The 12,214-nt window shown below is 33.2% G+C and overlaps 1 protein-coding gene across 1 annotated transcript in view; it reads right to left on the bottom strand.

Moving 5' to 3' along the window:
- Positions 1-264: 264 nt before the first annotated feature.
- Positions 265-12,214, bottom strand: part of LOC149807811 (uncharacterized) — a 49,009-nt gene continuing 37,059 nt past the window's right edge. The window contains exons 9-16 of the mRNA XM_089970707.1: positions 11,511-11,834; positions 8,180-8,527; positions 6,871-6,936; positions 6,072-6,434; positions 5,157-5,468; positions 4,544-4,855; positions 4,050-4,169; positions 265-1,952 (exon numbers count right to left, since the gene is read on the bottom strand). Of these exons, the coding sequence (XP_089826833.1) occupies positions 1,615-1,952; positions 4,050-4,169; positions 4,544-4,855; positions 5,157-5,468; positions 6,072-6,434; positions 6,871-6,936; positions 8,180-8,527; positions 11,511-11,834 (2,183 nt within the window). The 3' untranslated portion in view covers positions 265-1,614. The remainder of the gene's footprint in view (positions 1,953-4,049; positions 4,170-4,543; positions 4,856-5,156; positions 5,469-6,071; positions 6,435-6,870; positions 6,937-8,179; positions 8,528-11,510; positions 11,835-12,214) is intronic.

Genomic DNA, 12,214 nt, shown 5'->3' with positions numbered 1-12,214 from the left:
AATGCTTTCGTATCTTAGACTAAGATTCCAATCATGTTGTTTATGTATTAATGTGTCAATTTTAAACGTCTTCTTTAGTTTCAGGTCCTATTCCTTTAGCTGGTAATTTATCATTGCCGGTACACTTAGCTTTAGCTTGAGTTTTGCCTCGTAGGATTAATGGATAGAAGGCTCACTTATCTCGTATCCTTGCACATAGGCAACACTACGTGGGATTCAGCCAGTGTCTCATTTCTACTTTATGAACAGTGGCAAATTCAGCCGTATCAATTCAATTCCACCTTTACTTCATCCTTTCAGATATTAATAACAGTAAAATTGCACAGGCACGAGAACGAGAAGGACAAGACGTACAATTACATATATAAATAAACAAACTCGTACATATAATCCTACTACGAGTACTATCAGTGCGATCGAATGTTATTGATACAGTGGTGTTTAATAAATGTGATATCATCTGTATTCATCATACTGGATGACAAAAAAATAATGTTTTGTTTTGAATAAACGAGCAATGCAATGCATATATAATAACATATCTTGAACAAGCATGATAATCAAACAAATTGCATGTTTTAATATCGTTTCAGTCTAACTTTCACTAGCAGTCACTTCACACTATGCATTGTAATATTGATAAAAACTGATATAATAATACGTCTGTTACCCGATTAGATGTCTAAACCTTTAGAAAAATGTTTTCTTTTAGGCTGCGTGGCTAAACATTTACGCAGTTCGTATAGTGTGAGTTTTCAATGAATAGTCGGTTTCTTTGTGCTTCTTTAATCGCAACTAAACATTTAAGCATAAATGAAAACGTGACTTTTCAAGACTGTTGTGAAACAGAATGTCATGCTCTATTTCAAATATCGAGAGATAACTTCATAAAATAGACAATTTCACGTCTTTTATTAAAGCGGAACATTAAGTCTCGTTAAGATGGCGGTCGAGTTTATAAGGAATTCCCTTTGGTAAAGGTCTTTACTGACTGGTTATTTTAATATGATGTATATAACCAGTGTACTGTTGCATATGTGACATTTATAAAAAAAGGGAAAGAGAAAATAATTATTCGTTGATATTAATGTCTATGTCTCTAACAAATATACAAGTATCTCCGTAATGTATTGCTAAAATGCTTGCGTTTAATTAGCAATTCTTTGTTAAGAAACATTTTGAATGTATTCTGATGTATTCTATGACATTGATTATTTTTTATTTTTATTTTGACATGGTGGGTATTTAAATGCTATTTGTTTAGATACTTTTTTGAAACTTAGGGACCAGATAATGACAAAATATCTCTAACATTTTGTAATCTCGACTTGCAGTGGTTAGGTATAAAATAAAACCTCTTTTATGAACAAATATATATAAGTTCGGATTTGTTCGGAACACACTGATCCATAGCACCGCTCAATATCGCATTAAAGACGTTGTTTTTAAATTCATTTTAATATTGTTTTCTAAGGTTGTGTCATTTTATTAAAGTATACATGAACATCATCATCATCTATTAAAGTAATTTTACCGCAAATTTTTTTAAGGAGACGGAAGAAAATGTACACATAATGTTTTTGTCGTGCACAGTGTAAATTAGAATTCCACTGTTTACAGTCTGATATCAATAGCACTGTCGTCTTCACACTTTGACGTCGAATTAATCTGCGTGCGTATGCTTTGCTTTTCTCTCTCTGTTCCTCTTGTCAGCGGGAATGTCAAACCCTTGATTGATTTTTCTTTCGATTCAGGAGTATAAGACGATTCTGGCTGCGTGACTGGACGGTCACTCTGGCTCAGTTCATCCTTTAAACGTAGAACGACGTCTATACCCTCATCTACTTCAGTTGGAAAGAAATTTTCATAAGATTTTTCTTCAATCTGCCAGTTTTCGTAAATGTGCTTTTTATGCGTATTTGAAACGTTTGAAGTATCTGCGTTCTTCTCATCTATAAAAGCACAAATATATTATGTGTCAGATATACTGAGGACCTATGCAATCAAGTATCAAAGTGTTACCATGTACAGAAAACGCAAGAAAATTAAAAGACAAGCACTGCATATTATTTAGCTTTACATCCACAGGGATAACGAAAATACCAAGGGACAGCGAGATTTGAAAAGAAATGAACGCTGTTAATTTTACAGTTATGTTCGGGATACAATAATTATCCATACAAATATAACTTCAGCATCTGGAATACGTCTCATGTGATGTAAGACCATTTTCAATTAGACCCGTTCGTGTGGGGAAAAACATACCATGTAATACTGACAGTGGAACTTATCCTGACTTAATGGAATGGAATTAGACTCTGTCAGATAGTGTCGTTACTTGTGGGGTAAACGGACGGGATTATTATTGAGATATTGCTAACATATTCAAGTCTCATATGAATGTAAGTATGTGTTTTGGTTTTGTTTTGTTCTGTGTTTTTTTTTCTTCTCTTGTTTCATATCATAGAATGGACCTAATAATATACTTAAGCTATCAATGGTGGCTAAGAGGAATTAAACGATTTGTGTTTATAATGTTAAACAACAATATTTTGCATGTGTCTCCACCTCTATGAACTTCGATTTACTTAGTTGGTGACAAATTCCAAACCAATCTATAGTTTAATACAATCATAAAAGCAATAAAGTTTCAACTGTTAGTTGTTGATGCTGATACATCGGTCAGCATTGAATAAGAGTTATATGTTGGGTTTATAGGGCCAGTTGATGTTATAACACGCAAGCAAATAATAAGGATCGCAGTTCTGCAACCACGTAGGTCACCTGAGTCAGCTGCCTAAGTTTCCTAGGCATGTTATAGTAATTAATGTGCTCCAAGCAGAAACCAAGAAAGTCAACAACCAACCAACTTGAGAAGTTAGGAGCAATTAAAGTCATGCATTTGTATGATTGCAATTTGTCTAATTCGTATTGTTAATACAGTTCTTGAATTTAATGTCCTTTGTAGTTGTAGTTCAACACATCTTACAAATCGTGTCAAATATTTATATCAGACCATTTTCTTGTTTTAACTATGGACTATCTATGGAAAAGTACAAATTAAATTTTTTCCTATTTTCTCCTTTTCACTATTAACTTGTAGCTGTCATTGCGTTTCACACAGTCATCGTCTTTTGTCAACAGATGATCCCAATATTTGACTCGTCTTGCAATTCATTGAAAATGGCTCATGAGTGCCGCAGCGTTCTATTGTGATTTGCAATGTATCAATGATGTTGTTGTTCATTTGAGATCCAATACTTCATCTCAAGCTTTTTGTAGATTTGTCTACCTAATAAGGAAAATATGATGGGATTGAACTGTCGTCCCCACTCATATATCAGAAATTAAACACAATTTATGTCACAAAAAGGACACTATCAATAAACCTTATTTTCAAATTACTTTTTGAAAAAAAATTGTATAGCATTACCCAAGACGACACAAGACAGGCTTGCTATTGATTTACTGGAATGCCTAATTTTGCCCATAACAATTTACAAAAGAAACTCATTGTCAAAGGAGAGAATTAAATTAGCCATTATTTCTTTTAACATTTTAAGAATTGATATCAGAACTAAAGGAGACAATAAATAGAAGATAGACTGAAGTAAAATACAAGCAACGTGTTGATGACATGTCAAGAGTGCAAATTACTTATAAAATATTGCTAATATTTTCCAGTCGGTTACAATTTCAACAAATAATTATATCAGATAAAAGTCGTCATAGAGCATGCAGAACATTATTTTCCTATAACATGATGATTACATTGTCTGTTAATTAAAACAAAACTGATCACAAATGAAACTTATTTTGCATCATTAAAACTGAATTACTTTTTTCATGATAGCCCATACCGACATTTTATCTAATGTGATCGAAAAAAAATATAACATATATTTAAGTTGGTGTAATTTTATGTTTAGACATTTATCGACTCATTACCTATGAATTCGACGGTTTTTCTGTCAACTAACCCTAAAATCCTCTTTCTGCAATTACTGTAATAAATTTCTGTCACTTCTCATCTAGATAATTAACTGTACCTTTCTGTTTCTTGTCAACAATTACTGTCATGCAGCACGACCACATCAAAACCTCTGGAGCAGTTCCATGGTAAACTTCCACGTTTACGTAATCCTTTCCGTCATCTTTGCACACACGCACTGTGTAAAATTAGTATAACATAATCAGCTAATAATTTTGTCAACTTAAACATCCCCTAATAATATCAAATATTATTCTATACCGCAATATTATTCAACATTATAAATGAAATGACACAGGATAAACTGTATTGATCAAGTGCATTTATTTACTTCACTCAAATAGAAAATTGTAGGTCTATGACTGAAACTGTATTTGAAGTTATTAAGCAGTTTTATATGTTTAAAATTTGAAATGGATGAAATAGGTATCAGATTAATGGGTAACATTGTTCATATATATATATATATATATATATATATATATGTGTGTGTGTGTGTGTGTGTGTGTGTGTGTGTGTGTGTGTATAAAATAATGTTTATATTGGATCTACCGTTTGTCTGCTGCGCCGGTTTTAGCCATTTTGCATCAAAAGTGGTAAGTTTTTCCACGAGCTCATCACATCCCATCTCCCTCAAAACGTCTAAGAGGGCAAACAGTGCTCTACCGCCTTTGTCCAATACCTCCTTTAAGAAGATGGCTGCTTGAGCCCTCCTTCTGGGCTGTCTTTTTCTTAGATCCTCGAAAAACATATTGTTCAGAATTTCTCTGTCCATGAAGGTGTCTTCAAAATGACATGGATCGATTTCATCCACGACTAAGTCATAGTGGTGAATAATGTTTTCTTTGATCGCTTGTGAATTTCCTGCAGTGGAATTTAAATTTATGTAAAGAAACAATTGCATGGTTTCATATTACAAAGCACGATATATTTTTTATATTGAGAATATGAATTATTTTAATAATTCCTAAGTAATACAATTACCCTTGCATTCTTCCAGTTGATTTGCCCTTTTGATCGCAAAACTAAAAATTACAAAACTATATCCTGGTTCTTACTGTGTGTATTGGAAAATGAACGCAAAATAGAGACATTGGTTAATTGAGGACCTGGTTTATACCGGTATCAGCACACAGAAACATAATTGATAGATAAATGTACTTACTGTACATTGATTTTGATTTTTGGAGTCTTTCAAAGATTTTTGTCTTCGTTTTCCGTTTCAATATGTTGATACGAGACTCTGTTTTCTTGGGATCTTCGTCTAGCAAACATGCCAAAAAAAAGTCTGCAGCCTCAAGCCTATCTTTTGCCAAAAGATTCTTCAGCTGAACAATATCCTGATCATTGAACAGTTTCGTCAACATTTTATTTTCCAAACTCTCGGTAATCAATGTTTGGACCTCGATTTCCTCTCGAAGAAACACGCGGTTGTCTTTGATCAACTGTATCAAGTTCTTCTGAGGTTCCCCGGATTCTGTATAAAAAAGATCTCAGTATTTCTGATTGTTTTTGTTTACAAAGTATTGAAGTTACTTTATCGAATAATGAATTGACTTTAAAAGTGATTTCGAAACAGACCAATGGTATTAGAAGTGAAGAAAAACTAATAACCTATCTGAACGCAACAGGGGTGGCTCACAAGTGGGAATGTTGTGTTAATTAGTTACTGATCTCAGACATTAAATTCCTTATCGAAGGACACAGTTTCGAAGATATAACTGAAATTTAAATTAATTTACATCCATGACTGAAATAATCATTGAAGACATAAATATTTTAGAGTCGTAACAAATAAAATTGCATGAAATAAATTTTAATTGCAGAAATATGAGAAATTATTCAATCTTCTTACTTTTGTAATTATTCGTTGCTTAATCAAATTTGTGATATTCTGTAGCAGTTTGAAATAAATGCAAAGAATTCTTCAATATTAACAGATGCATAGATCACTGAGGAACTAAGCATATTCGTTCACGTAACGCTCTACATCAAAATCAATTAATGATAGATTAAGTTTGGTAACGCGACTAGGTTCCAATCTTTTGCAAATAATGTCTTGCTTTAAAATAAATTATACCTTCTCTCTCTTCAGCTTCCTCATGGTAGCAGACCTTGAGATCTATGGACAATTCACCCCCTGGGACTGATGAGATAATATCGTTCTCGCGTAATAAATCCAGCACGAACTTTTCCATTTCACCCTTCTTGCAGAATTCTGACAATTTCTTATATGCATCTCTACTTTCCGGCCATAGATGGACTATAACACAACCATGTTCAGAGCTTATGATTTTACAGTCTGTTGATTTCAATGACGATTGGAGCTTGTTTGCAACGTCAGCAGTATTTAAAACTTTTTCAATTTCGGCCGTATCTACTGGTTGTCCGTCTTTCTTCAAATCCAGTTTAAGTGTGTAATGACCATATCTTGACAATGAAGCTGAAAATATTGACATCGTATTAATAACAGTGCATAAATTACTGTGAACAATGGTATCTGTTTCGTGCTTGCCCTTACGAAGACAAAAATTAAAAATGATGCATGCCAGTAAATGCTTAACTTCTAACACTAGCTGTAAAGTACGATTCCTTCAAAAAAGTGTTTGCTTGGTCTCTACAACGATGCTGTCGAACTATTTTCTTCTTATATTACTCTTGTGACTTTCTAAACAAAAGGAAATGTTTAATTCAGCACTGAGTTACATTACCAGCAACAAGTTTACAGTTTCGAGACGTGAGAAGCTTGTTCATACAATTGCTTCCTGTGTAATTATTGCTTCATAATAGTGAGCTTTTGTAAATCCAGCTTCGAAGGCATACTTGCAATGACATTTTTCAATGCGTTATTTCTCGATCATCTTCAAGGTTTGTAATACCTTTTGCAGTGCACGCATGTTCAGGTACCATTTTATTCGTAACCTTGATTACTGTCTCATCTTCACCTGGAATGAGGGAATGAGGTTTTATATATATATATATATATATATATATATATATATATATATATATATATATATATATATATATATATATATTTATATATATATTTATATATATGTATGTTTTATAACCCAGTGCAAGGACATCTCATAACAATTAATGAATGATGGACGTTTTAATCTTGTTGCAGCGAAAGCATGTGTCCTTAATGGAAAATCGTCAGCATTTTCAGACTTTTCATTAATAAGATACGTAATAGTTTCATTCCAGATATTTCAAAAACCTTGTCATCAATGACAAGAAAATGTTTTCTTCAAATGATAATCTGCAGTAAAATTATCAAAATCTTACTTTCAGTATATTTTCTACTAGAAGGAACTAGTCAGAATTTCAAGAGATTGTTTTAATTTGAAGCTAGAAGCCCATACTCTAGTTGGCTATAAAGTAAGTCTAAATCAAATTTAAGCCATGATTACTTTCGAAGTAATTACAGAACAACTCAAACCTTATTGTAGAAACTTGATCTTTAACAAAATGTCTTCTTAAAGGAAATTTTATTTCTCTCATGTCTTTGAAGCATACGTTTTCAATCATTTTGCAAATTGTTACAAACTACATTTAACAAGGAAAAAACCCTCTATATATTTCCACCTACTTTAATATTTGAATATTTTTAAATGGTACTTTGATCAAGGACATTATATACGCAAAACATGTAGGAACAGTGAGTCTCATATTGAGGACAAATGAAGTCTTCAGTTAATTAACTATGGAGAAATCAATAGCTATGTGTGCTTAATGGGAATATCTCCTATTAAGGAAATTGTGTCGTTTTTGAACTCCTCTTTAGTGTAGAAGCCGCTACACTATCAGGAAACAATTTCTGCATATCTACAAAAATAAGTATGGAAAATGGTTTTGAACTTCCAACATCCATATGTGGCGTATAATAAAATTAAAGATATAAATTCAGTAAGCTTTGAAGTTTCCAATACATACCAGAGAAAATCTTCTGCTTATAATAGCAAAAAAAGTTGCTTCAATATTCTTATTGGCCTGGATCTTGTACAATACTTTAACAAATGTCATGGTCTGATGGGACTATGCTCACATTATTGATTTTTGTTATCACTAACAAAAACAGATTTCTATCATTCAAACTTGCTACTGTAATAAGAGCTTTTCAACTAGTGATGTAAGCGATATTCACTTGGTATGTCGCTGTTATATGACAAAAGGACGTACGTTCACTTTTCGGGACATTTTCCACATTAGATTCATCGTTGATGATTGTTTCCAACTGTTGTGCGATGAATATTTCTCTACTTTTGCCAATCTCTTTCAGAGCATACACAAGGACAAATAACGACGATGGAAGTTTTGGATGAATTGTTTCCACGAGCTTCTCCGCCATCTTCTTTCTTTCTCCCCAACACAGAAATATGACTTCATACTCATCCACAGAGAAGATGTTCTCTTGCATAAAGAAATCAATTATATATTGAGGTGAGAGTTCAATTATCAGAAAGGCTCCTATCTTCGGCCAGACCTTTAAAATAATATTTTCATCCCATTTCCGCATCCATGGACGTTCTGAAAAGAGAATTCAAGCAACACACATGTAGCAGCTAAATCTCTAGCAAACCTAAACCTACCAAAATAATATTTAGCAAGACAAATCCATTATCATAACCATACATGCATGCATACATACATACATACATACATACATAGGGAAAATTGTTAATTCAGCAGGAAATCAATAAATTAATATAAAGATAGTTTATTCCTTAAAGCGTTTTTGCATCATCGCTTGAAAGAAAACGTACACATGTATTTCTGATTTCCATTTATAAAAGTGGTAACAGCAGCTGCTCGCTTGGCGCTCAGCGTTAAGAGGTTAATGTTAGGACTTGAAGGCCTGGTGCCAGGATAATGTGACTGGATGGGACATAATGCTACATGTCTGCTGCATGATGTCCCAGTGCTGGACATCACTATAAAATGCTACACTGCAGATATCGTAGCGATATGACTGAGAAATTGTTAAAACTACGTTAAAAATCATATCGAATGCGCACGAGAACTCTCTTGTACAAAGGTAATTTAACACTCAGCTATATGCACCAATCCACTGGATTTCTACAGAAAAATACAAGTTATATTTTTGACGCTTAAATACCAGACAGAGAGAAAAAGCCCTACTCCTTGATGTTCACCTTGTATGTTATGATACATGAATGTATTAAAGAAACTCAGATATAATGCCACCAATATATTTAGGCTAGAAAGTTTTATACTGTGGGTCATTGTGCTTCTTTGTTCTTCGTGAAATTCAGCAATAGTTTTATACTTTTCCGGACATTTTTGTAAGATATTTTCCAAGTGCAGGATCAATAAGTGGCTCCCAAGGTGTAATGACATTTTTTATCCGTTATTAGCAAAGCGCCCTTCCCTTTCCCAGCATGAGACTCTTTTACAGAAAGCGACGTGTCCCAAATAACGGATTGATTGTACTTTTTTTTGCTACGTTCGTTTCCTTATTTACAATTACACATAGAAAGAATTGCAAGTCATTTGAGGTTGAGAAAGGAGGGGATCATATTCTTAAGTGACCTCCATAAGGGAAGGACTGTGATTGTTTGATAATGCCGTTACGTTCTTATGCACGTTGTGACGCACAATGTAAGAAACAGAGCCAAAATTGAAGAAGTCAGGAGTTTATTTCAGATGACTCTTTTCAGATTCTAAGGGTTTAATTTTCTCGACATGTACATCACATTCAGGGGATGTTGTTTGCTCATCTGCACACTAGAACAAAATTGTCTAACGGAAATATATGTCATATTATTATTATTATTATTATTATTATTTGAACTCCCTTTTCACCTCAACCTAGCAACTGGTTGAAACGCAACATATAACGTGCATGATATTAGGATCTAACTCAGAAACCTCTATCAATTTTCAAAACCTTAAAAAAACTAGAATAATTAAAACTATTTAGATGCTCTAATTACACAAATATACAAAACCAAATGATCAAAACTCATATTGTTTTGACCTGCATATTTCTACATCGTTCCTTGTCAGTATAAAGGTTGAAGTTGTTTAGTATGTTTTGCCGTTGTATCTTTAGTCCATGAATATCAAGGCAAAATTGAATGCATCAGAATTATTATGACCAAAATATTTACAACCGCACTCCTATTCACTAGCAATGCAAATATGCTCGTCCTATTATGTTTCTCCATCTCGACGACATTTAGGAAAGGTATTCCGTATTGAGACTCAAATTAGTGTGCTGTACTATGTAAGATCACAATGATCTTTACTTCTAAACTTTCAACCCCGCAGTTATACATGTTTATATTTAGTACCATTTATGATGAAAGTATATACAAGAGGACTTAAGATGTCGTGTGTATCCCGTTGTTCCTTTTCACGTCATCTGACTTTAACTTTTGACATTTATCACTCAAAATTAAACATTCTTGCTGAAAACGAGCAATGGACAGTGCTTGACAAAGAGGCATGACAAAGAGGCATGAAGTAGAAACCAAGCTGTCTTGTAGAAACCTAAACTCACTGAGTAACGGACATAGTGAGAATGATCAACATTGGTATAACATGATACGCTATGCCCTTCGGTCAGAGTATAAAATTTGTACACCCTAAATAAAAACTTGCTTCAGGGGTAAATTTAATAACCCTATTAAGAATGGTGTAGCTACAAGAGGGGAGTAATTAAGCTATGACAGGATATTTACAGGTAATGGAATTGTAAGGAATGGTTTGAGACAAGTCAAAATATTAAGTAGCATAAAGTGTCGAGGGGGGTGGGTGTCTTTTTGATACAGTAACGTCTTTTGTATAAATTCCTGCTGGCTAATTTGCTACTGTTTAGACCATAAAAGAAGGCAGCCTCAAAATACTATTAGTCGAGTGACACATTATTTGGAAAATATTTATTGATCGTAAAGAAGTTTGAGAAATGGTGTATATTGCTAACAATCCGTTGTTTATTAAAGAAACATATTTTAAGTAAGATTCAATGGTGCACATGATTTAAATAAATCTGTCTTGCTCTTCAATATGAATTACATAATAAATTAGTATAAAGTAGTTATTAATTGAAAAATGCACGTCAAGGTAGTTCCCTAATCTTTTAAGTTACCATACTAACATATCTAATCAGACAAATGATTTTATCGTGAAACCAACGGTACGAATCAATAGTACAACCAAATTGTTCTTTGTTGCAGCAAAGGACATCAAATGTCTAATGATGTACAACCACTCTGATATAGCCTAAAATTTATAAGACTTGGATGCAATTCTTTGAAGAATTGGGGCAGATAGTGTGGATAGAGGATGCGAACTCGTCAAATGTTTGCTCTGATATAATCGCTTAGGATGCGAAACCTTTACATTCTAAATAAATTATATATATATATATATATATATATATATATATATATATATATATATATATACGGACTTTTCGACAACTTGTTTTTAAAATCCATATTCGAGTAACCGTTGTTGTTCTGGTAGATAGAAAAAGAGAGAATACCTGTCATTGTCGGATCAGGTTTTTGAAGTTTCTCAGCCAAGTCTTGGAAATCTGTACATCGGAGTGCATCTAAGAAAATTTCATAAGCCGACTGATCCTTTCGCAAGATTATTTGCAGAAGCCTATCCGCACCTTTGAGTTGTTTGTCGGACTTTATGTCTTCGCAATCTTCCTGCATTAGAATGTCATTTTGAATCAAATGGTCAATGACTTCTTTCACTGGAATTCTTCTCTTCAGTTCACGATAACATCTTCGTATTGACATCTCAGCTTCAGCGTATAGGCGACATTGAGATACATTTGAACGTTGTGCTCCACTGCAATCTAAATAAAGTACAAATATTTATTTGGAACATTCAATACAAGCTAGGACAATATGATGATTTAAACAAGTAATGTGCTCAGAAAGATGCCTGATATTTCGTTATTGAGAGAGTCTTCTTAATGTTTCGTTGACACTGAATCATATAGCATGTTGGACTGACTGCTAGTACTTACAGCTACTTATCTCTCTTACATTTCAAGAATCAAACAATGGTCCTGTCTATGATATAAAAGTAGAGGTACCCTATGTATGTATGCATATATATATATATATATATATATATATATATATATATATGTACGTAACCCTGTGTATAAAGTAGGCATCAGAAGGTATTAATTATTGACCACCTATAGAAGCCATAACTTACTTCGTGAAA

The sequence above is a fragment of the Sinohyriopsis cumingii genome, chromosome 1 (genome assembly GCF_028554795.1).
Source record: "Sinohyriopsis cumingii isolate HCF-2022 chromosome 1, ASM2855479v2, whole genome shotgun sequence".
In the NCBI taxonomy this organism is placed as follows: domain Eukaryota; kingdom Metazoa; phylum Mollusca; class Bivalvia; order Unionida; family Unionidae; genus Sinohyriopsis; species Sinohyriopsis cumingii.
Note: the sequence above shows the minus strand (reverse complement) of the source record. Positions and strands in the feature narration are given on the sequence as shown.